General features: G+C 36.6%; 2 protein-coding genes across 7 annotated transcripts in view; both read right to left on the reverse strand.

Moving 5' to 3' along the window:
* The window catches only part of LOC144966369 (stathmin-like), a 76688-nt gene that overhangs the window by 12755 nt on the left and 36900 nt on the right, over nt 1–27033 (reverse strand). For 4 of the 6 annotated variants that reach the window (XM_078902770.1, XM_078902731.1, XM_078902720.1 and 1 more), the window contains exons 2-3: nt 12183–12252; nt 8042–8158 (exon numbers count right to left, since the gene is read on the reverse strand). In XM_078902770.1, coding sequence (XP_078758896.1) covers nt 8042–8158; nt 12183–12192 — 127 coding nt within the window. In that variant the 5' untranslated portion in view covers nt 12193–12252. The remainder of the gene's footprint in view (nt 1–8041; nt 8159–12182; nt 12253–27033) is intronic. The other 2 variants (XM_078902742.1, XM_078902752.1) reach the window with 1 other exon arrangement.
* Nucleotides 13142–25334, reverse strand: LOC144963527 (uncharacterized). Its single transcript, XM_078897600.1, has 5 exons — nt 24867–25334; nt 24356–24442; nt 23132–23193; nt 22147–22314; nt 13142–13204 (listed from the first exon to the last, which is right to left on the reverse strand). Exons 1-5 carry the CDS (start codon nt 24928–24930, stop codon nt 13142–13144), a joined length of 444 nt encoding a protein of 147 aa, XP_078753726.1. The 5' UTR covers nt 24931–25334.

The raw sequence follows: 27033 nt of genomic DNA on the forward strand, positions 1-27033 counted from the left end.
TGCAGCGGTTGTATTATCACAACAATTGTAATCATGGCATCAAGTCTTCAACACTGATGAAGATTTTGACAAGCAACTTTCTTCTGAGACTGGCAAAATGTATAATAATAAGCATCATCCATCATCATCATCATCAATTACTATTATTTTCATCGCTATTTTTATTGTTGTTATTATTATTATTATTGTAGTGTATTGTAGATTGCTAATGATAATTTGTTAAGTAGAAAACGTCAACAATAGTCAGCCATTTTGGAATCGAAGTGATTCTTTTTATTCTTGAAATAACGTAATCGAATACTGATATTTGGGTACTCAGGTATCCCACAATCTCCCCCTTAAAAAAAAATTAGATGATGTAAAAAAAAAAAGAGCTATTATACTTTCGCTCGTTTTGGTTTACATAATGGTTCATTCATTCTTACATTTGTTTTATACAGCTTAAATGATTAATTAAGTAAATGAGAAAAAAAAATAAAATAATGTTTGCATACGAGGGAAAAAAAAAATTATCTCATATATCAATGATGAGTAAGAAAAAGTGTTTCTTCTGTGTAGTACTAAACTAGTTGAAGTGGTCAACAGTTCATAATGATAAAAGAAAACACAGTAATGGACTCTAATAGTCTTAACTAGTGTCTACTTCGTGCGGCTGTGTAGATGCAAAGTGTTTTTATGTTTGTGGTCGCAACGTCACAAATATTTCTTCCAATATTATAGTCGAAGCTTAAGGCTTATAAATGGCCCTGCCTACAGTGTGAATTTGTTTGGTTTTCTCACGTTGCGACCACTTCTCGTAGTGTAAGGTGCACTTGTAGTGTTGTGATTGTTTTGAGATTGCGTTCTCTGTGACATGTTGTCAGAGAGACTTAGAGAATTTGGGAATTCTCTATGTGGTGAGGGCGGGACCTCGACCTGTGACCGCGTAGAATTTGGATCTCGGTCATTCGCTGGGGTTGTTTGAACCATGGTTGGTATCTCTGTCGTTCTGAAGTTTGGGACGATGTCCAATAGTGGTGCCGGTGCTGGTTTGCTTGTGATTGCAGGGGCGTTTGTGTGAACAATTTGGTCGGAGTGTCGTCTCCATATGGCTCCGGGAGCTGTTTTGACTTCAAAGGTGCGTGTTCCCGTTTGGGCATGTATTACGCCGTGTTGCCAACGTTGGTGTCCGCGGTAGTCTCGGACCAGGACGTTGTCTCCGTTGTCGAAGTTCCTGGTGTTGGCAGAAGAGTGAGTACGAAGCTGACGGTCTTGACATGAAGATACTCTTGTATGAATGCTTGGTCGAATGATGTCTAGGTGAGTTCGCAGATGTCTGCCAAACATAAGTGATGCTGGGCTCTCGTTTGTTGTGGTGTGTGGTGCATTCCTATAAGCAAACAGGAATCTTGCCAGTTTGGTATGGATGGTACCCTTCTCATCTTTTGAAGCTTTCATAGCTTGTTTGAAAGTTTGGACCATTCGCTCAGCCAGCCCGTTGGTTGCTGGGTGGTAGGGTGTGCTAAGGGTGTGCTTGATTCCATTGACCTTTGTGAAGGATTTGAATTCATTGGATGTGAACTGCACACCGTTGTCAGATACGAGCTGTTCAGGTAAACCAAATCTTGCAAAAAGATTGCTCAATATATTGATTGTTGAAATGGATGTGGCGTTGGATGTCGGTATTATTTCGGCCCATTTGGAATGGGCGTCGACGACCACTAGAAACATTAATCCCATGAATGGTCCCGCGAAGTCTATTTGAATTCTTTGCCATGGCTTGTCGGGCCAGTGCCATGGGTGAAGAGGAGCTTTCGGTGGATCAGGTTGAACTGAAGCACAACCAGGGCACCCTTTTGTAGTTGCCTCGATTTGTTTGTCAATAGCAGGCCACCAGAAGTATCCCCTAGCCAAGTTTTTCATTTTGACTATACCAATGTGTCCTTCATGAAGAACACTTAAGATTTTTGCATGCAGTTTTTGTGGAGGGATGAGTCTATATCCCCAAAAGAGACAGTTTTGTTGCACTGACAGTTCGTTTTGTTTGTTGAAGTAAGGTTTCAGTTCTTCGTTGACTGTGTTTGGCCATCTGTCAGTTTGGACGTAATGTATGACTTGTGACAGTGTTTTGTCGTGGCGTGATTCTTTGGCAACGTTTGCTGCGTTGACTGGTAAGGACTCTATTACTTCTGTATAGAATAGTTCATCTGCTGAATCGGCCTCTTGACTTGAGTTTGTGGTGGGTAAAGGCAATCGTGAAAATCCGTCTGCATTAGCGTTTGACTTGGAGTTCCTGTATTCGATTGAGTAGTCGAAGGCTGAAAGGAAAATTGCATATCTCTGTTGTCTGGCTGCAGACATTGCAGGGACTGGTTTTGTGGGCGAGAAGATGTATTTGAGTGGCTGATGGTCAGTGATTAGTGTAAAGTGCCTGCCACATACATAATTGAAGAACTTTTTAACACCCCATGTGATAGCTAGAGCTTCTCTGTCTAGTTGGGAGTAATTCTGTTCTGCCTTATTGAGGGTTCTTGAGGCGTATGCAATAGGTCTTTCGTCGCCTTCTGGTGTGATGTGCGAGAGAACGCAGCCGATGCCGTATGGTGAAGCGTCACAGGCGAGTCGCAATGGTCGATCGGGGTCGTAGCGCATGAGGACTTTGTCCGAAGCGATCATTGTTTTTATTTGAATGAAAGCATGATCAGCTTCAGTTGACCATTCAAATTTTGTGTTATCCTGTAGAAGATTGTACAGTGGCTTCGCAATTTGAGCTACATTTTCCAGCCACTTGTGGTAATAATTTACAAGCCCGAGGAATGATCTGAGTTGTGTTTTGTTTGTTGGCTGTGGTGCGTCGATGATGGCCTTGACCTTGTTTTCGGTTTTGTGCAAGCCATTTTTGGTTATTTTGACACCGCAAAAGATAACTTCGTCTTGGAAGAATTGGCATTTTTCAAGATTGACCTTCAGTCCATACTCTTGAAGTCTAGCTAGGACTAGTAGCAGATTTTGCCAGTGTTCATCGTTTGTTTTCCCTGTGACTATCATGTCATCTTGGTTGCATTGAACTCCGGGTGTTCCCTGGAGGATTGTGTCTATTGTCTTTTGCCAAATTGCTGGTGACGAAGAAATACCAAACGCTAAACGGTTGAAGGAATACAGTCCTTTTGACGTGTTGATTGTTGTTACTTTTTGTGACGCGCTGTCTAAAGGGAGCTGAAGGTATGCTTGTCTCAGATCAATTTTAGAGAATGTTTGACCTTGTTCCAAAGTAGCTAACATGTCTTCCATTTTTGGCATTGTGTATTGCTCTGTGTTAAGTGCTGGGTTGACTGTTACCTTGAAGTCACCACATATTCTCACTGTTCCATTGCTTTTCAATACGGGTACGATGGGTGTGGCCCAATCCGAGGTTGCAATTTTTGTGATTATCCCTTGTTCTTCTAAGTTGTCTAGTTCTTTCTCAACTTTTTGTTTTAAGGCGTACGGCACTGGTCTGGCTTTGTGGAATTTGGGAAGGGCTCCCTCTTTTAGATGAAGTGTTGCCTCTATTCCTTTTATTTTTCCAATTCCATCTGAAAATATATCTTGAAACTGAGCTTTCAATTTTTCTGTATTGAATCTATCTTTAGGTGTCGTCATCTGATGTATGCTCTGCCAGTTCAGTTTTATAGCGGCCAACCAGTTTCTTCCCAAAATAGGATTGCTGCCTTTGTCAAGTATAAGGAGTGGCAGTATTTTCTTCTGATTGTTGAGTTCTACATGAACTGAAATTTTTCCCAGTGGAATAATGGTTTCACCTGTGTATGTTTTCAGACGAACAGCTGTCTTTTCCAAATTTGGGAAGGTTTTGAATGTTTTTGTGAAGTCCCTCTTCGTCATCACTGAAACAGCAGATCCTGTGTCAACTTCCATTTTTGTAGGAATATTATTGATTTGCAAGTCTACCTTTATTTTTGGTGTGTTTCCTTCCATGTGAAACATTTCCAGTGTAAAATTATCTTCGGAAACATTGTCTTCATCTAGCTCGTGAACTTGTCGGGATTGTGAGGTTCTGTCTCCTCCTCTCCTCTGTTGTTGGCTGCCCTTCCTGGCCTGACACACTCTCTGAATGTGTCCTTTGTTGCACGACTTACACACTGCATCACGGAGGTAGCAGTCGGCTCTCCTGTGGTTATTTTTCCCACATGATTGGCACGGTGGGTATGTTTGTGAGTTATGTCTTCTGTTAGTAGGTAAAGGCTGATTTGTTTTTATAATGTTGAGATCAGCTGTTGATTTGCCGGATGTTGTTGTGTGGATTTCCGCTGCATCTCGCTGGGCAGTTTCCATTGCAAGTGCCAAAGCTGTTGCAGATTCTAAAGTGAGATTTGGCTCTTGCAAGAGTCTCTTTTGTATGGTTTCATCGCGTATTCCGCAAACAAATCTGTCACGCAGAGACATTTTTAAATTGTCTCCGAATTTGCAGTGTTCAGCCAACCGTTTTATGGATGCTAAAAAATCAGGAAGAGATTCGTCCATCGCTTGACTGCGTTTATGAAACTTGAATCTTTCAACTATCTCAAGTGGAGGGGGGCAGTAATGGTTGGACAGCAGTTTGCAAAGTTCTTAGTAACTTTTACTAAAGGGAAGGTCGGGTGACGTCAAACATCGTAGTGTGTTGTACGTTTTAGCCCCGATGGATGATAGCAGAGTTGCTGTTTGTTTCTGTTCGGTAATGTCGTTTGCAACAAAAAACGCATCCAGTCTTTCTTTATAGTTTGTGAAGGACTCTAGTCCTTCGTTGAAGGTGTCGGGTCTTGGCATGTTGGATTGGTATGTACACGTACAAGACTGGAGAATGCAAGCTCAATAGTTGGTAGTTGTCTGTCAATAGATTATAGTTTTATGGCTTGGTAGAATGAAAATACATGTAAACGTTATTGCACTTATCTGGGTTCTAGATCCTCGTTGCCATTTGTAGTGTATTGTAGATTGCTAATGATAATTTGTTAAGTAGAAAACGTCAACAATAGTCAGCCATTTTGGAATCGAAGTGATTCTTTTTATTCTTGAAATAACGTAATCGAATACTGATATTTGGGTACTCAGGTATCCCACAATTATCATCATCATTATCATTATTATTATTATTATTTAAACATTTTCTTTTTGTTTATTCGTAATTTGTGTGGTAATTCTTGCTACCTTCGGTCTTTCCATCATATAATCAGAACGGGCTATTTATGCTATTACAAATTAATCTAATCAAAGAAATATGTTAAAGATTCATCATTTGTTCTCTCTCTCTCTCTCTCTCTCTCTCTCTCTCTCTCTCTCTCTCTCTCTCTCTCTCTCTCTCATCATTACTACTGGATCACGAAGTTATATACACACTATTTTTAAGAGAGTTAAATAGAGAGATAGATGCCATTGTTTCTTACATCCACAATAATTTACTATTTGCTCTAATCCAGAACTTAACTAAATCTTAATAAATCATCTTTTATTTTAGCCAATGGAAACAATAATAATAATAATAATAATAATAATAATAATAATAATAATAATAATAATAATAATAATAATAATTTTAAAGAAAAATTAAAAAAAAATAACACCATTTCTTTATAAAAAGCAAAATGATTTTGCCTAATGGTTATGACATATCTTAGCACATAAATAAGCTAATCGTGCAAGATCTTTGCATGCCAAGCATATCAGTTACCACAAATAATCTTTTAAAATTTATAATAATTATAAAAAAGTATATTTCATAAAAAGGGAGCAAGAAAAGAAAGAGAGAGAAAGAAAAAGAAGAAAAGAAAAAAACGATAATGAAAAAATCAGTGAAAAAAGAAAGGAAAGTTTGTATTGCCTTTCAAGGGGTTTACGGCAGTTGCCACAGTTTTGGGGTCATTACAGCAACAGGAAAAAGGGAGATGATTGGGGGAAGTTGTAGAGGTTAAAATCACAAAATAAAAAGTAAGACAAAGTGGACGGATTCAAAACGGGGCGGAAGATTCCAAGAGCAATCCATTTGTGTGCTTTTTAACATTGCCTCAAAGTCTGCAAAGGATCACACAATGAAGATACACTTCCTAAGTATGATATATATCTATATATCTATCTATCTAAATATATATATCATCAAAGGAACAATACGTTTGACTGCCTCCCTTTCAATAAGGATTCCCGCCAGGACAAGGCAGAAGAAGAAAAAAAATAATAAGAGCAATCTCAATCCAGAACACAAAGATTACAGATGGCAACAGTGAAAGGAACAAAAGAGATTAAGGCTAATAGAAGACACAACAGAAGAGATCTCTCCGCCAACCAAGGAGGGTTAGAAGACCCCAGGGAAAGGAAAGAAAAAAATATAAATATAAACTAGAGCTACTGACAGAGGTTGCAATCAGAAATGAGATTTAATAAATTCTCAATTTACGCCAGTACGAGAGCGAGCGAGCGAGCGAGAAAGAGGGGGAGGGGGAATGATGGAGAGGACGGTGAATAATGGAGATGCAACAGGAGAGAGATATTATTATCCTCTCCTCCATTCCTTTAGAATTCCAAACAGTGCCTCGGTAACTGTCTCATTTCAGTTCAGTTGTCCAGGAAGAGAAGCCGTAGGAAAGGAAAAGACAGATGAAGGACGATAGAAGAGGATAACCTCCTTCATGCAAATAAGATTCACCCATTACAAATGTTGTCCTGTCATAAATAATGCTAAAGCATAGCGAAAATAATGATTTGGTTGTTTAATTTACCAAGGTGGGAATGAAGATAGAACAAATTCAAAGAAATAGATAAATAAATTTGCAAGCTAAATGCTATTTTTTAATTATATTGCTTAATTTATTTTTTTCTTCTAATCCGTCAGTATGGTGAAGAGACTAGATAATGTATAGGCATCTGGTATTGTTTTGCTCTGCCTTTTGTTCCAAAGCAATGATACTATGCAAAACAGTTACTGTTGTTGATGAAAAATGATGGGGAGATAAATAAAAAATCGCATAAAAAATGCATGCTCATTTGTGGCATAGATAGGCATAGGCACACGTTACAGTAAACATGAATAAATGCTAATGGGTGCTGAGTGGCGGAAAAGGGGAAGGGGGGGGGGAAGAGGGAAGAGAGAGGGAGAGGAGAGGAGAGAGAGAGAGAGGAGAGAGAGAGAGAGAGAGAGAGAGAGAGAGAGAGAGAGAGAGAGAGAGAGAGAGATAGAGATATGATGTACCGCTGTGCTGGAATGATAACAATAAGCTGCAGGGTAGTGGTGGGGGTGAGGGTGATGATGGTATTGATTGGTTTTATCACAAGCCTTCAACATCAAAGCAATACTTTGTCTTCAATCATAATAAAATCGTGACTACCAAAATAACAATGCAAATGTTTTTGATTTTGTTTTGTTTCTTATTAAAGTGGTTTTGAGGCACTAAAGGCTTATGAAAAGTATGAAGATAAATAAAAAAAAATAATTAAAAAACAAATAGGGGAAAATAATAGTGAACATACAACAGTCAAAACAGAAATGTGTATTTTAAAAAAATAATAAATAAATTAACTGATGCATTTGAAGGAAGAAGAAGAGAGGAGAGAGAGAGAGAGAGAGAGAGGAGAGAGAGAGAGAGAGAGAGAGAGAGAGAGAGAGGAGAGGAGAGAGAGAGAAGAGAGGGGATGAGAGAGAAAGAAGAGGTACTCGTATGAAACCAGTGTGTAAAAAGGAGAAAATCATTTGACAAGCAATGGACATGAAACCATTCCAGCTACAAGATAACAAGTTTATAAATCAATAAGCGTCATTGAATTATATCTAATTTAATTAAGAGGGGGGGGGGGTGAATGAAATAATACAGTGATTTTGATGAAAATAATAATAATAATAATAATAATAATAATAATAAATAAATCCATCAATCAAGCAATGAACCAGAAGATAAGCATGTGGACCGACTGAACATCGAAAAACGGGCATAAAAAGAATGTGAAGCTATAATAATCAGACCGCAAAAGGCTTTCCACCGCCGCATCCTACACGTACAACGATGACCACAGCCAATGAATGACACAGGATACAAACCTTTGCCGTTCCATACCACCACGGCATCGTAGTGCTGGCGATTCGGATGAATTCGGTGTTGGACTGCTTTCTTTTTATTCACTTCTCGCAGACAAAAGAAGTTTAGCCAGCCACAAACTATTATGAATTTTCACCCGTTATCCACACGCAGCGATAAGAATAATGATAAGATGGGCGGTTAAACAAAAGTTAATGATGACAATAATATTTGATCATGAGTCCGATAAATAAAAAAGGGGGTGATGTTAAATATATGGCAGAAATGGTTTACATTATGATGTTCACTAAATTTTCAATTTCTAAACAATTTTAGAACTTCAACGATAACAATATTAACGGCGATGATGATGATGATGATGGTGATAAGGATGGTGTTGTTGAGGTAGTGTATTAATAATTAGAGCAATCTCCCATACAATAAATTAATTGTAATCAAAAAACAAAATAAACCTCTTCAAACTTTTAACCCAATATACCCGCAAGCATGCCCCAAGCATCCAGACCATAAGTTCTGAGTTTGAAGCGCGCATTGTCACAAGCATAAAATTAATTAAATAAATAAATAATATTCTGCCAAAAGGGACGTTACGGCAATCGTCAGGCAAAAAGAAAAAGGTGATGAAGAAATAAAGGTGGAGTATCATAAGGGTGGAGAGGGGGAGGAAATGGACATTAATCGCCCCTTTCAATTTTGTTTACCATCATAGGAGGTGTGACTGGAATATAGAATAGATTGGATTGAATTATCAACAATGAGGAAATATACATAGCATATCTAATCACGTCTGAAGATTGAAGTAAAAAATAATACCGTGCATTCAACACAGCGGGACTGTGATGCCTCGACCGTTTGACTTCACTGTGAATAAATTTCCAGTGTTAAGACATCTCGTGCAATTTCGATATTTTTTTTTTAACTTGACAATATCTGTTTTGTTTTTTTCTTCCAAAGATGGTAGTCATTAGTCATGATTCTAACTGTAGACGTTAGCAAAGACTTAAAAGTAATTATAGCGGGAGATGTTACGATAATTTTTCAAACGTTTTTAAAATTAACTTTCAAACACCTCCCCCCCCCCCCCCCCAAAAAAAAAAAAAAAAAAAAAAAAAAAAGCCAAACCAAACAATAAGAATGAAAAGCTAAATTTATATTTTAGAAACATAATACAAACTAAATAGTCTAACACCATCCCGAAGACCTAATTGGGCATCAAAAATAAAAGATTCACAGATCAGTGACATGGCCACTCAACTTAGGAAGTAATTATAGATAACCAGTCAAACAAGACGTCTGATGTCAACAGGAATCACCCACGTTGTCCAAAGTGAGCAAATCCGGGGTTAATAATCTTGTCCAAGGAAAATAAACGAAAGTCCTTAAGCGGGGCTCGAACCCGACACCTTTAGGGTCGCAGTGCAATTCCTTAACCATCGGCCACTTCGCCCCCCCCCCCCCCCCCCCAAGATAGTAATAAACAAATGAATATATATATATATATATATATATATATATATATATATATATATATATATATATATTATATATATATATATATATATAATATATATATATATAATATATATATATATATATATATATATATTTTATATATATATATTATATATATATATATATATATTATATATATATATATATATATATATATATATATATATTATATGAATATGAAAATAAATAAATGAGTAAATAAATTCACCACCTAAAGTTCCTTAACACAAATTCTCGTCGAGCTGGGCAAGGAAGGAGCAATCATCTTTCTTTCTCATATTATGACTAATAAAAACAATGCAAGCTGATGCCAATTCAGTTGTGGCACTAAGGCTACTCCGTCATGTTTAGCCAGAATGAAAATAAAATAGGACAGTGCCACAAAGTTACAACGTCGTAAGAGTATTTGCCCACCACGCAGCTGGTGAGTCATGATGTTGTGATTGTTTTGAAAGGCCAGACGTCAAATTGAGACTTCTCACGTAGAAAAACTGATCTCTTAGAGCTCTGACATGAGAGGTGAAGAATCAGCACAAAAATTGATTCTGAGCCACAAAACCACTTTCCATAATTAACACGATTTGAGAGCTGTTCAAAACGTGACCAACTAAAGTCACTCGGAGCTTTGTTATTGGGTTTCTTTCTTTTTTTTTTTTTTTTTTTTTTTTTTTGCCATCAGTGTTATGAGTTATTCCCACTAAACTGTATTATCCAGACGAAAACGTTTAAGGCTACACATAGTTTTGTGTGTTGGTCCGTTATAGATAGTATGCAGATGACGTCACTCAGGCCTTTGTTATTGTTTTTGCCATCCGCGTTTGTGAGTTGTTCTCACTAAACTGTATTCACCAGACTATAAAAGTTCATGGTTACACAGAGTTTGTGTGTTGGTCCGTTATACTTCCGGATGGCAATGTTGTGAACTCCTTGGCCAAGCGCATTCTATCTATAATAGTTCTGAATGGCAATGTTATGAGTTTCTCAGACAAGCGCAAGGCATAAGATAGTATGCGTTTGGCTAAGAAGCTCTTAACATTGCCATCCGGAAGTATAACGGACCAACACACAAAACTGTGTGTATCCATGAACGTTTATAGTCAGGTTAATACAGTTCAGTGAGCATTACTCATAAACGCGGATGGCAAAAAACAATAACGAAGACCTGAGTGACGCCATCTTCGAACTATATATAGATAGTGTGTGCTCAGAAGCTCACAACATTGCCATCCGGAAGTGTAAAGGACCAACACACAAAACTAGGTGTAACCTTAAACGTTTATAGTCTGGTTAATACAGTTAAGTGAAAATTACTCATAAATATGGATGGCAAACAAACAATAACAAAGACCTGAGTGACGTCAACTTCATTCTATCTATAGAGTGTGCGCTTGGCCAAGAAACTCGCAACATTGCCATCCGGAAATATAACGGACCCGCACACAAAACTATGTGTAACCAGAACTTTTATAGTCTGGTTAATAGTTTAGTGAGAATTACTCATAAACATCGATGGCAAAAACGATAACAAAGACCTGAGTGACGTCAACTTCGTTCTATCTATGAAGAGGGGGGGGGGGGTTGTGCCTAGTCATCGTAAACCTGATAGTGACCAAAAAATTCTGTCACAAAAGAAGACAACGATACGCAAACGAAAGTGAAAAGTGAGTTGTTGTTAGAAGTGCTCAAGGAAGCAAATTATTCTACTGGATCAGCTAGTGGTTACAACTCACAATGACGCTCTGGAATGAATGAAGATTCCGATACTCAGATATTCATTATTGATAACAACAAGAAATGAAGTGAGTAGAAAAGTGCCAGAAGACAATAGAGAATTTTTTTTAAAACTCCGCGGCGATGGGGGCTCGAACCCGCGACCTTACTGGTACGACAACTCCGCCTGGCCGGGGAAATGGCAGCGCCACTGTCAGAGCTTCCAGGTGAGTGTTTTACTCAAACGCATACCAGACCATAAATAAATTTTAATATATTTAAAGGTTCCAAGTTACATATATATTTGTTTTTGCTTCGCCAACCAAAACTACCGAGCATCTCTGACTAACTCACATGCTGACTAAAGAGGTTGATGCAAACCGGTGAAATATTCACGGTCCATTGAAGAACGCAATCATTCGCATCGAAGTCCAATCTGAAACAAGAGATATTCCCATGACGATCGATGATGTTGAATCAACAAAGCATCGATGACTCATTCATTCTTGAAATTCGTTCAAGGTTGGGGTGATTTTTACAACAAACATCTTTTAACGTTTTAAGAATGTCGCATTTTTCTCATCAGCTTTAAGTGAGTAAGCGACAGAACTGTAAATGTAATGAGACAGTAGTCAGAACTTTTTAGAAGAGAATTCCCTCCAGTTACCGGCATAATCAAACTGTCTACCCCCCCCCCCCCCCAAAAAAAAAAAAAAAAGCAACAAACAAAAACAAATAGGGGAAAACCCCGCCTCCCTTGCTAATCCATAGTCGAGTGGCTTTTTAAACTTAGGACAATACAAAAGAAATTTATGAATCCATTACACGACTCTAAAACCCATCAGTCATATTCGAATCATTGACAGACAAAAACACTATGATGAATAAGTTGCTCGATGCTAATAATGATAGTCCACTTACCGGTCGTCATGCTGTTACTGTAATGATGATGACTTGGTCCTTGCCAACTCCACACTGATTTTCATGCACTCTGGAGAAGAGATAACACATGAAATTTATAAATGTTTGCAGCAAGAAGGAAGGAAAAAACACGTTACATACATCAATATCCGACATTTCTCCGGTGAGTCATAGAAATGCATTGATTCATCATCGCACAAATAACTTGCATACTTAATTCAAACAAGGAGCGGTTATTCCAGGAACCGTTGCGTGTCGATTTCGCAGGTGAATGATGGAGAAAAAAAATCTTCAGTCCTCAACGTATATCCAAAATACCCATATTAAAAAAAAATAAAATTAAATTAAAAAAGAAAAAAGAAAAAGATCTAATTTTTTCAAAAGTTGATAAAATCTACAAACTACTTTTAAAAATCAATGAAGTATATTCGTAGATCTTGGCTTTTATGTCACCAACGATGGGATGGGCAGCAGTTTCTAATGGTCGAGCGTCGAACTCATTGCCGCATTTGTGTACAGTCGCAAACCCGTCCGGTAGCCTCGTCATAACACAACGCTCGATCAGATGCTCTGCGGTTTCAGGTTCTTTGCCAAAACGCGTACATGTCCCCACTGATGAAGCGTCGCTGCCGTCAGGACGGTTCTCGATCTCAGTCGATTTGCCGCAACCCAGGATCTCCTTTTGAAGGTATAGAAGCCTGGAAATTTCTCTCCCAGTTTTCGAGGCGTCTAAATCTCCCACCCCCACGGGGAACCGTGTCCAAGTCGATTTCCATCTATGAGCAACCCCGTCCAAAGTCAGAGAAGCCATGTACAAGCCGTAACTTATTTCGGCTGGAAATGGGGGCATCGTCCATTATGCGTCTGAGAGCGTTTCCCCAGTTCCCCTCTTTATTTTGTTATGCCAGCGCCGGGTGATCGTCTCCCGCCGAACATGGTATGGGGAGCAGCAATATGAATCAGAGAATTAGGAGAATAACATCAGTCTCTAAATGGATGACGGAAAACGGGTTAAAACTGATCTGGACAGAAACATTGAGGGCTAACAGTGCATCTCCGAAAATTGGTTACCTCTACATGTAGTAGTAGCTTCTTTTTTTAAAAAGCGCTTTGTGGCCTTCGGAAATGTTGACTCCTGATTCGAGTTCCGCGGGCGAAGCAGAGTGGAATCCTTGGGAAAAGGTTCTTTACTCACACCCTCTCACGTGCTCATGTGTAAAATAAGTACCTGACCGGTAACACCACTGCCTGCCTCTATTGAATTTTTTTGTTGTAAAAGCACCTTTAAGAGGTTGAAAAGCCCTTTGAGCAAATTTAATGGATATTTCACCACGCCCCCCCCCCCCCCCACTTCATTTCTGCTGAGCGCATGTAGTGCCCCTTTTTTTTCTCTCTCTAAGGAGCACATGTACCGTGCCTTTTTTTAAACTCTCTCCTCTTCTCTAAGGAATATGCGTTATTCTTCCCCAGGAAGAAAACCCATATAAATGAATGATGTTATAATCCACTATCTTCAATAGAAGAGCTTACTCATTTGATGATGTCACCCACAGAGCTTCCAACACTCTGGATATTAATCAATTCGTAGACTGGATGTACCCAACACGCCAGAGGCGGTAAGTTACAGAACTTGAATTGACAGAAGGTCAGAGGAAGGAATAGGATTTCATTTCACAATCCGTTCTTCGTATGTTTTAGAAAATAGCATATTGGAAGGATGATTTATGGATGGACGGATATATATAATATATATATATATATATATATATATATATATATATATATATATATATATATATATATATATATATATATATATATATATATATATATATATATATATATATATATATATATATATATATATATATATATATATAAGTATCAATCCACTATTAAGGTGACCACTGTGAAATGCACCAATTGGAGGACCAAGCATATGTCTTGTTCAAATTGATTAAACTGTTCAATCTTTGTTCAAATGAGTATAGTTTGATTCCCTACAATGATTTATGAACACAATTCTGATGCTTGATGATCACAATGGTATATAGAAAATTACTCGGTCCCCCTAATGTTTTACTAAGTGTTTCTGTAGCTTTAAGGAGACATTTGGTAAAAACATGTTTTTAGGGAGACCACATTAAAAAACCCTTTTAGGGAGCCCAGTATATGTTTATATATGTGTATACCTAAGAGTGCATTTTCAAGTGAGCTACCACCAAATTGTCTAAAATAAAGTAAGTCCTTAAGATTAAGAGCTTCATGGCCATAGTGTCGAAGCTTATCCCAGTGTGCGTAGAGTGAAGTGGCCGAGCAACGCATTTACTAACTCCTGGGAAGGTCCATCCCTCAGAAGGGGCGCTCAGGGAAATAACCTGGGACTCAAACACGGCAAAAAATATTCCCAGTTGCTCCGTGCGCCATTGTTTTTGCAGTCCCCGACCCCTTTAGAAACCTGACGACCCAGGTTAAGATCAGAGATAGAAGGGACCAGGCAGAGGAGTTTATTTGTTGTTGTTGTATACCACTGAATGGACTTGGTTTGTTTTGTTTTGTTTGTAAGGGTTTTACGGCGCTTGCAACACATTAAGGTCATATCAGCGCCAGTAAAAAGGAAGAAAATGGGATAGTAAAAAGTTCTGGAACTACAATTAGAGCACCCAAGAAAAAGTAAGGCAAAGGGGATTTGTTTCAAATAGGAAACAGTAGATTCCAAGAGCCCACTATCAAAGTACTTAGTTTGAGATCACCTAAACGTCTCATTCAGACACAAGCACAGGTCCCAACAAAGAGGGATACACTCAAATGTTTACAAAGCATAAATAATATGTAAACAAAACAATAAAGAGCATAACAGACAGATGATTTACAAGGGAAAAATATAATCTCCCAAAACTCGAACTATACATTTGACTGTTTCCCTCCCAGCCAGGTCCTGGACAAAACCAAGTAATCCCATCCCATCCCGAGACAAAGACAGAAAACAAGTTGGAAAACAGACATAGGGGGATAGAAGACGCAACGAGTACGTCCCTGCCCATTATGGGAAGTCGGGAACCCCACCCAGTGAGTGAATGGAGTTGGATGGATAGGACAGCAGATCTGATGGACACAATGAACGGCTTCAATCAACATCTCATTCACTTTAACTTGCACAATGCTTGCTTTGGTTTCGTGGTAGACAGTTCGTCTGACGCCCGAGTTGCCAGGGTTCGAATCCATATTTGTGGCGATGCAGAGTCATTGTAAAAGTCTCATTTACAGTCTCACTTGTGTTAATTGGAGTACGTTACTGAATTGTAACAACGTTGTTCGTGTCCATATAAATCTACTACCAGCTGCACGTTGAGCTCATTGTGGGTTTTATGATACATCAAGCTCGTGTAAAATTACATTTACATTTGACCGAAAAATGATACATAACGATAGAAGTCTACAAATCATATTGCAGGTTTATTTCAGTTCCAAAAGCCATCACAAACATTCATCCACTGTATCACATAAGTCTTTGGTCACCAAATAAAAGCATGAAGTTTGCTATGTGTACAGTGCAACATAAAAGGATAGAAACAGTTTTACTGATAAAACCCTCAAATGATAACAAACCAATATGTTGTTGCTGGTAAGTTGCTTAATTGCATTTGTTAAAAAGCATAAACTGTGAAGCAAAAGTGTTGAAAATCGTTTGAATAAAGTTTAATGCAAAAAAAATAATTCTTAAGCACTTTATGCCGTTCTAAGCTGTCGTTGCTGCATTTTTTTTCATTATTAATTATTATTATTCTGATTAAGGATGAGGGGATAAAGAAAGAATGAAATTAAATGCACAGAGGTGTCATTTCTTGACAGTCACCTCTAAAGATTGCAACTCTTAAAACTATCATAAAAAGAATAGTGAAATTTTACATTAGGTATCTAGAAAATGCTGAACATAAAGCTACATTGGCCAATTAAGTTAGGGTTAGTAGAAAGACTTTTTATTCTGCCATATCTGATTCTTTCAGATAGTTCTACATAGCTGCCAACTTTTCAAAAATAAAATAAGGAACGCTCATTTTGCCCGGGATGAGGGGCGATGTGTGCCGAAGCCCCCCCCCCCCCCCCCCCCCCTTCATCGAATCGCAACATATAAAAGTCAGCCTTTTTAATTACTATTACTAACACTAACAAGTTTGAGATGACAGAGGCTAGTCCAAATGTTGCTCAATTATCGGGTTTAGTACCAGCACATTTGAATCGTTAAAATGACACTTTCCACAATGATTGTTGTTTTGTTTTTAAGGGTTTTACGGCGCTTGCAACACATTTAGGTTATATCAGCGCCAGTAAAAAGGAAGAAAATTGGATAGTAAAAAGTTCTAGAATTACAGTTGAAGCATCCAAGAGAAAGTAAGACATAGGGAACTGGGAACAAATAGGGATCAGATGTAGATTCCAAGAGCGTATCACCAATGTACTAAGTTTGAGATCACCTATAAGTCTTATCCGGACACAAGAACAAAATCCAACAAAGAGGAACACACTCAAATGCTTACATTATACATTAAAAAATAACAAATATAGTAATAATACATAACAGAGAGATGATTTACAAGGAAAAAATATCATCTCCCAAAACAATAAATATGCATTTGACTGCTTCCCTCCCAGCTAGGACTCCGGCGAGGGCCAGGAAAAAAACAAGTAATCTCATTCCAAGACAAAGACTGAAAGCATGTTGGAAAACAGATATAAGGGGATAGAAGACACAGTGTGTACCTCCCTGCCCGCTATGGGAGCTTTCCACAATGAGATCAAAATTCAGAACGGACAATATAAAGAAAGAATTCAACTGCCTCAACTTTGATAAGGACCAATACACAAGAAGCACGATTGTAAAATAAATGAAATAACTTAAGATGGTTAGAAATGCATAACTACCAACCTGGTACATCACTTGAGAGGGCGTTTTGGGGTAAAAAATTAGGTGAGTTCAGATAAAAAGTAGACGATTGCATATATGTTTTCTTTCATGCAACATAATGGTCTTTAAGTAGTATACTATAATAGTAGTTATAGTAAAATGCACCTCTAAATATTAGAGAATTCCTACTTCTTTACTTTGACAAGATAAACACACCTAAAAATGGAGTATACTTATTTTTCTTGAACCTAAACCGTTACAAAAGCTTGCTTGAAAAAAAAAAAATTAAAATCAGATGAAGATGTTTTTAAAGGGATTAAATTTATATATTTCATAAATTAATAAAGGGAAATAATCATTGTCATCTTTAATCAATATAAGCAATTGATTTTCTTATTGAATACCTTCCAATCAAAAAGGTGGATTTAATTTTATTCTTAATTAAAATAATATTTGTAACAAATAGTGAAAGTATCAATACTGTCTTAGAATATTCAAAGTATATCGAGGCTAACATCCATATCCTATGCAAATCTCCAATACATTATGAAAGGTTTGAGTAAAATACAGGCGTCATATAAACGAATGGAACTTTTTTAATTGTTGAAAATCATTTATGTTAGAGGCATAATTCAAATTAAAGAGCTACACAAATGGAGATTATGCTCTCACTGGACACCAATAATAATGATAAAAATAATAACAACAATAGTAGTAGTAGTAATAATAATGGATCAATAATAATAATTCATTAGGCTCACATGGCTTTTTTACCACAAATTAGTCAAAAATTACAAAATACGGATTTTGAACTAAAAATAAGCACTTACGGACTCAGGAAGTCAAATACGGAACAAATCCGTTTTTAACAGAACGGTTGGCAGCTATGGTTCTACAAAGCATTTGTCTCTCAAGCTGAGCAAATGAATGTTCATATAATATAAAAAAGGATATTGCAATGATGAACAGATTGTACTATATAAAGATAAAACGTTTTTGTAAACCCCCAAAATATGTCAATAACACTATACAATACAATGAATGTAATACAAATCAAATTCATGATTGTCATTACACCGATTGAAACGCTCTTTCCCTTCTATATTTATTTCTTTCATTAAAAATCTTTGTCTTCACCAAACTAATTAGTGTACCTTCAGGGATTCCTTTTTGTGAAAATACCCTGTGGTGTTTTAAGAACAGAATAATTTCAGACTTTCTAGGTAATGATCCCTTGAACCATGTGCTGAAACATCTTCGACAAAGTTTTTAAAATATGACTTGACTCTATCTGTATCCTCATCTGACCATGACATGTATCTCCGATTTTTGCTTGAATTCCTCTTGGGTTCAGTTTGTTTTGAAGAACACGTAAGCTGATTTGGCACTCCTGCTTCACCATCAAATATTTCTTCTTGATTTGCAGCTGTTACTATGGATGTTCCAAAATTTGCATTTGAGTCTCTATTCACTACAGAGTCATTTGTTTCAATGTTACAATTTCCTTCCCCAGTGACCGATGCTGAGTTATCAATTTGACCCAAAAAATGACCAACTTCTGTTATTTCTCGTATTGCAAGTGGACACTGATAAATGTTTTGATTGATTGATTCACTGTGTCCCATATGTCGATAGAAGACATCTCTCTCGTGTTGTGGGACATCAAGTAAGGCAAATAATGTCGAAGCTCGGTGCCTGAATTTATCAGCTATTAACAACTGGGGTTTCTCTAAATCCTTTACTAAGGAAGTGACATATTTGATGGCAATGTAACCACTTACATGATCTTTGGATATTCCTGTATTTGGAAAAAGAAATGGGTTGTCTGAAATATCAACAGCTTTACGCTCCTGTGCAAGTTTCCTTAAAGGCTGAATTGTGTCATTGGGTATCAACACAGGGACCAACATCTTGCTTCCCTTTCCAGACTGATAGGCCAGCTTATACTTCTCAAGTAACGCTTTTTCCAGAGGATCAGTGACATGTTGTACAAGCTGGGGATCAACCCATACACCTGAATCTGCATCATTCCAGTCTTTTAACAACATCCTTGCGGGTTCTCCGCCTCTCCTCGCATTAAACATTGTAAGCCTAGCTACGATGACATTGCGAAGCCTAACAAACATATGTGAATCAAATAATTGATAATCATCCTCACAAATACGGACCATCTCTTCAGTAATAAATTGCCGTAGCTTCTTTATATCATTCTCTAATGGCATCTCTTTGGGTTTTCTCAAATTTGTTCTCTTTGCTTCACATTGAACTCTGGCTGTAAAAAAAATACTATCCCAATTATAATCCAGGACAGCTTTGAACAAATCTATCTCTGCGGATTCTTCCATTTTGTTTTGCATTATATATTCCCCTTTTAAGAAATTAATTAACTTTTTCAATATAAATCCAATTGAAAGCTTCAAGCCTGCTTTCAATGTCCCATCCTCTTTCAAAGTCATTTCAGAAATGGTTTGCGATATTTCATTAAAGTTACAACGCTTCACCACGTCCTCTCCAGAGAAAGAAGGTTGATTCGTTCTCTTCCTAGTTTTTAAAATCAAATTTCCTAAGATGCGTAAATCACTCATTATAACTTTTCTCTCCTTCTTTGAACTTTTACTCCACAATTTTGTTCCTAACAATACTATAGCTTTGTCTGATCGACACAAATTTCCCACTTCATCATTCCGAAATTTGTCAAGAATATTCTCCTTTATTTCTTTACTTGCATTGGGAGCCACGGGATAAAATTTTACAACCCCAGTACACAGAGCATGCTCAGTACTACATTTCTTTTTGTGTTCATAAACCCTTCGTCCAGAGTAAAACCCCTTACAGCCAGCACACATAACAACTTCATGTGACCCTTGTGCTCTCTCACGCATAACTATTGAATTGTTTCTAGTGTTTGAATAAAAAATGCCCTTTTTCTTGAGATAATCCATTGTTCTATCCCTTTCCTTTACAGGCTGTTTCATGGCCTCTGTAACTTCTGTCTCATCTTTGTGTTTCCTCATCAAATGCCTTGAGAGTTTTGTTTGCAACTGTCCACAGTATGGACAGGGTCTCCTTGGCTTTTTGTATTTCTCTGGAAAAAAAAGAAGAAAATAAAGCACATCATGCTATGAACTATGAAAATAAATCAATAGACAGATCATATGCACATCAGCTACATGACAGCGATAGAGAGGAATAGCATTCCAAATATTTAAGGCCTGGACAAGTAACTGTCATAATTCCTTCTTGTTATATACTTTTCTACCATCTATTCCTTTGGAAGAGGTATGTTAGATTTGTGGAGACCTCTGCCACATAACAAATCCAGTGAAAAGACGCCATATTTTTGTTTTGAAATAGAAATAAATAGATCAATCCACCCACTTCACTGGGTTCAGGGTTCCCTCTTCATTATAATCAAAATATGAACATAAATCGGAATAGTAACACATTGAAGTCTCATCTGAATACATAGATTGTCCTTTGTTGTTTCAGCGAAAAATCAGACAGAATGTCAAAAGAATTTTAGGTTTTTCCCCAACCACCCCTTGGAGGTATCAGTATCAGCGGAATGGTAAGCGTCATGTTTTTTACGTTGAGCAACAAAATTTACTCCAAATGCTTCACTCGACCCAGGCGGAAAAGCAATCAAGAATAGACCCAAGTCCTATCCAAAGACTAACATTTCATTTAAGTTTATTGTAGGCCCTTGGCCAATCGACAAAATTCAATTCACATAAATTATTTACAACAATCAGAAATTAATTATATCAATAATAGTAATAGAATGCAATGAAGGCAATATCATAATAATAATAATAATAATAATAATAATAATAATAATAATAATAATAATAATAATAATAATAATAATAATAATAATAATAATAATAATAACAGTAGCGGCTATAAGTAACAATTAATATAGTAACAAAAGTAATAATAGACTATAGTTCATAGTCATAACAATGACTTTCTTTGTCATTGAGGAGTGAGAAAACATCACCGGCTGGCAGAACAAACAGCCGACATCAATCAAACGTCCTCCAGACCGGTTGAGCATCGGCTTCATTAATTCCTTAAAGACTTCCCCCCAACTGCCTGAACGATGCTGATGCCCAGACAACTTAATCCTGATTTATATTTTGTGGGAATGAAATATGACATGTATATGCCGGAAATATTTCAATAACAAACACACTGTTCAGATAGAAAATATTTGAGTCTTGCCTTTGTTAATTGATACAGGTAAGTTAGGAAAATAAATGCTAGTAAAAACGATCAGCAAGTTCGTGAACACTGCTTCTCAACTCGAACATATGTTTTCATCAAATCTACACACATCATGTTGTGAGCTGAATTTTAATGATCTCAGTTGTCATTGAAAGGAAACCCAAGAATTTTAGAATAAAGAAAAATATTGAACCTGGAAGTCAAAAGGGTTTGTAGCACAGCAGGCATTATCAAAGTATAATTTTAGTACCGACAAATTAAAAAGAAAATGTGCTTTTCTTTAAATGCTCCCAATCATCATATACTGTTTAGGTTGCAAGATTAATAAAAATGTTATCTACTCTGATTCTCGTTAAGTTTCCAGCTGGTCTGTGAAAAAAAGCCTTAAGCATCATAGAAATACAAAGAAACAGTTTTAATATATAGATGGGTTGTAACAAAAAAACCACTTTAACACTTACAATACAAGCAATTTAAGTCTATTACAGACAAAAAAAAACCCCAATAAAATAAACATGAACATTTTTATGGCTGGTTTCACTGATATCACTCACACATTGGGGTTTCAGATTCTAAGATGTCCACCCTATCAAATTTGGATTTGTGCTTGTTATGTAAATGGTAGCGTATTTTGCGACGCAGCACTGCCAAAACAGAAAAAAAATGCAATAACACAAATGCAGCACCATGGAGGGGGTGGAAGTTTTCTTTTAAAAGGAATGGGTAAATTAAAATTGATCCCACAAATATCAAAGGAGAAGAATGACAAAAAAATGACTCACCATTGCACGTAACACGTTGGTTTGCAAGTGTATAGCATTCGGGTTGAACCTGGGTCCCAGACTGGCAACGAGGTTCAGTCTGTGATAGTTGTGGATGAGGCTCTGACTGAGTTGGGGAATGAGCACTAGGTTCCAAAGACAATGATGTACTCAGCATTGGGTACCTCACAGAGTACGTAGAGGAATCAGACTCGGAGTCAGCAACAAAATCGGGACCCTGTATATTTTGTGGAAAAGATGACAGATCAATCAATTTATTCATGTTGACAATAAACATGAAGAGCCATTGTTTAATAATCCAACTAAACAATTAGCTGGTTAATAATGCAAGTATAATAAAAAAGAGTTGAGAAAGGCAGACATATTGTCTAAGTATTTAATATGTTCAACTGTGCTTGGATAAATATAGATACACCAACCAGGGTTTCAGTAAACCGTTTTTAACCAACTCTTTAAATCCTACACCAGGACCAACAACTACAAAACAATTTTTTATATCACTACGATTCTGGACATATAAACGGTTGTCATTGCAACAATATGAACTTCCTAACCTTGCAACTGCAATATAGTTAACAAAAAAAGTTGATAAACATTACGATGCAAGAGAATTTGGACAAAATGCGAGATCAAAAGTATAATCCCAACAGAAGCTATTTTAATTTTTCCTGGAAACGCATCATTTTCACATTTTGTCAAATAAAAAAACAAACGACTTCAAATGTGAATGGCTCATCAATGAATATCACTTCAAAATATAACGAGGAAGGTTTAAAATAGTGTTATTGTTGGCGAAGTCCACTGCAAAGAAAAATTTTTAACAACAAAAAACTAGGAGATCTCACTGGTGTAAAACAGTGTTGTCCTTGTCCTGAAATATTGTATTGCGCCTAACAGACTGCAGGTCTCATCTTTTGTGGCAAATGTGTTTTGTCCACCACAAAATATGTTGATGTGAAGCATTTTGAGCATGGTGCCAACTGTGGATAAACGCTATACAAATGTTATGATTTTATTTTAATGTACATACTTACCACAAATGAATCATGTGATATGGAACTTTGTTCTGCATCACTTTCAGGCTCTGAGTTGGAGTCTATATAGAAATAAAAAACAACAAAAAAAAAGCTGAAGACTATCATGTGCAAGTTTTTCTCTAAACTCTTAAACAAAAAATCATGCCATCTTGTGCTGTAAAAGGATTTTTTAAAAATTATTTACCTTATGACTATTGTCCTTTGGAAAAAAAAAGAAAATTAAGTCCGAAACCTTCTGGCTATTTTCTTTTAAATTTCAAGAACGTCAGAGTTGGCAAGGGAGGACGGAAATATAATTCCAGAAACCAATCTGTCTATAATCATATCCATATGATAGTTTTTCGTTCAAGATTCAGGTACAGTCCACTTAGGATAATCGCAATACCTTGGGATCATCGAAAATGTTGGGATTAACCGAAATTCAGTTTCCTGTCCACTATTTCAACATTTTACACATTTATTGTCAACTCAAACCAGTAAATAATATTCTTAGTCCACCACATACAGAGCAATTTGATTGAAACAAAAACCATATGGCAGCCCCGTGTAGATTTGTCAACCAAAAGCAGCTATGAAGCAAGCCGATATCTTATTCAGATTGGAAGAAGTTTCAATCTTTTTTCTCAACAATTCAACATTTGTCAGAGTTAAAGAGATTAGCCTTAATGAGAGACAATAAGCTCTCACCAAACTCGTTGGTCACAATGCACAGTTGTTAATCCTAAAACAAAGGATATCGCTCAGTCTCTCTTTATAACTGTCATTTATAACCTGTTGTCAAGATTATGACCAGCCCCACCCCTCTTCTATTTAATGGCCACCGATGACGTCACAAACCCATACTGCAGAGCCCCGCCCTCTTTCGACTCTAACAGAGTGGTGACACACTACTGTAGCATTAAATCCTGCTCACTCTCGATTCTTCAACCTGTCACGATTTCATCCATGATGAAATTTAATCATGATATACTGTTTGATTTCTTGAATTTACCACTTTTTAAAAAACCGAAGTTTGTTGCAATTAACCAGTGACTTTTATATAGAATTATTTCCATTGCTTAGGAAATATTGTGATTAACCGAAAGTTGCGATTAAACGAGTTGCAATTATCCGGAGTGGACTGTAATAGTATTACACATCATGACTCAAAAAAAAAAAAAAAAAAAAGCAAACTATGTGTACCTAAATGTTATTCATTTCCTCATCAAATTACATTCTTACCATTAACATCATAGATCACATCAAAAGGGTTGTCTGGATTGACAGCAAGACATTTTTCAGGATTTTTAAAGCTCAAATCTCTCTGATCTGAAGTTACAAAAGAAATAGCATATTCTCAACATTAAACTATGATTTGTGATGGCTGTGATATGGCATACTGTATGCATAAAGCAAGATGCAAAGACAGGTTTAAGTTTAAATTATTTTATATTCTTTTCAAAAATCCATTCTAGTTTTGCCAAAATAAAATAAACACGAGAAGTGTTGAGTTGGATAAAGCTAAAACTAAAAGTAGTAGTGGTAGTAGTAGTAGTAGTAGTAGTAGTAAACGACAGATCTTACTCACTAGTGTGAATCTACAGTCTACAGAAGTTCCCGAATTATCTGACTCCACTTCCAAATGACTGACTGACAAGTGACAATCATCAATCGGTGTGTGTGTGATTGTGATGTCTACCCTATTGAAAATCTTAAATCAACAGTGATGTAATAAGAATGGCCAATAACTTACCATTTAAATTATCTCGGTGTCTCTTCAATGATGCCTCCAGCATCAATTTACCCCACGATGCCATAGACGTCTAGTTTGGAACTCAGCAAGTGACGAAAAAATACTTGCGGCTATAGAGAGGACGTCCGTCGGCCACTCTCTCCGCAAGTCAGTTGTCAGTGGTTATCAGATAATCATTGGTTCTTGAAAAATATAGAAACACAGCGGTTCATTTAAAAAGACTCTTTTGTAGATCAAGATATAATGTTAGGTATTGCACTTTAAAATCTCTTCAGACATAGAACGGGTCAACTTGACGTCTAGACCAAATCATTTCGAAGATCGATATGGCAACAGCAACGCCTGGAATGGAGGATTTAAATGCGGCATCTGACGATTCTACTGCTATGACAGAAGATGCTCCATTTCACGACGTCGAGATGGCTTCAACTGGCATCAGGCATCAACATGCTACTCAATAATGGGTTTGATGAAGCGTTTGACTAAGAATTAAAGCTGATAACTGATAACCACCTACCTACTACTGACTTGCGGAGTGAGTGAGTGCCGAGTGCCTCTTTATGCGCGAAATTGACTAAACATACGTTTCACGAAAAAAAGAGTTACTATGTTTGCTTGTCTCTTGTCACCAAGATAAGAATCCGGACCAAGATTCGATAAATCTGTTTCTAAAAATAGATTATAATTCGTATATCTTGTTCATTCCTCAGTTCATCAACTTTCACACAATTTTATATTAGGTTTTCATTACTATAAAAATCCATATAATGCTCTAGAATTTTAGAGAAAATTTCGGAAAGATATATTGCCTCACTATTGAAATATATCGATGAAAACACTGGTACCCCTATTGTACTTTTTTCAGGCGGTCACCTTATTGACCAACGTGAAAATTTAGGCATAACTCTTCTTACTGTGGTGTTTAACAAATAACTTCAATACTATGATTTACAATTATATATCCTTGACGGTTGGGTTGACAACTTTAAACTAAAAATAGAAAAGTGAATGTGCTAGAGGTCAAATCAATAGGGGGACCGGATTTTGGTCTCCCTATTGGTAAAGTACTGTAAAATGAACTAATAGGGGTACCAAAAGTCTCCCTATCCGGTATTAATACATATATATATATATATATCCGTCCATCCATAAATCATCCTTCCAATATGCTATTTTCTAAAACATATATATATATATATATATATATATATCCGTCCATCCATAAATCATCCTTCCAATATGCTATTTTCTAAAACATATATATATATATATATATATATATATATATATATATATTATATATATATATATATATATATATATATATATTCTATATATCTATATATATATATATATATATATATATATATATATATATATATATATGTTTTAGAAAATAGCATATTGGAAGGATGATTTATGGATATATATATATAATATATATATATATATAATATATAATATATATATATATGGGGAGGGGTGTGGGGCAAGAGCACTTACAAAACTTGATCTGATTTATACGGAAGAGTAAATTTCCTTTGGAAGAATGCGAGTTCAAAGTGAGTTCGTTTGAAACAACGAAAACGGATCATGTCACAGCGAAAGCGATCTGCACTATTGGTTTGAATAAAAAGTTAAGTTTCAAGTAGAAGAACATACAAATGATCTCCCACAGCAACCACCGAGACTGCAACTACGATACAATAATATTCAACATTTTTGGGATATATGATTAATTATGTGGAGCGCCAATAAGACATAAAAGTGTTTTGTTTTGTTTTTCAATGTTTTACGGCGCTTTCAACACATTTAGGTCATATTCGCACCAGCAAAAAGGAATAAAACGGGACGGTCAAAAGCTCCAGAATTACATTTAAAACACCCAAGAAAAAGTAAAACAAATGGGAATTGGTTCAGATAGGGACAGGTGTAGATTCCAAGAGCATACGAACATCAGTGTACTTTTAGTTTGAGATCACCTGAATGTCTCATCCTGACCCAAGCACATGCCCCGAACACACTCAAATGTTTACAAATCATATAATTATATGCAAAATAATATATACAGTACTTAAAAGAGAGGTGATGTACAATTACAAGACAACAAAAAAAAAAAAAATATCACCTCCCAAAACTCTAACCATACATTTGACTGTTTCCCTCA

This window comes from Berghia stephanieae, chromosome 1 (genome assembly GCF_034508935.2).
Source record: "Berghia stephanieae isolate SIO BIC M18660-M18661 chromosome 1, UCSD_Bste_1.3, whole genome shotgun sequence".
Classification (NCBI taxonomy): Eukaryota; Metazoa; Mollusca; class Gastropoda; order Nudibranchia; family Aeolidiidae; genus Berghia; species Berghia stephanieae.

Coding starts and splice junctions, on each gene's coding strand:
- LOC144963527 (XM_078897600.1), bottom strand. CDS start 24,930: ATGGCATCGTGGGGTAAATTGATGCTGGAGGCATCATTGAAGAGACAC. Junction 24,443..24,866: donor ACACCGAGATAATTTAAATG/GTAAGTTATTGG, acceptor TTGTAACTTCAG/ATCAGAGAGATTTGAGCTTT. Junction 23,194..24,355: donor TGTGATCTATGATGTTAATG/GTAAGAATGTAA, acceptor ATTTCTATATAG/ACTCCAACTCAGAGCCTGAA.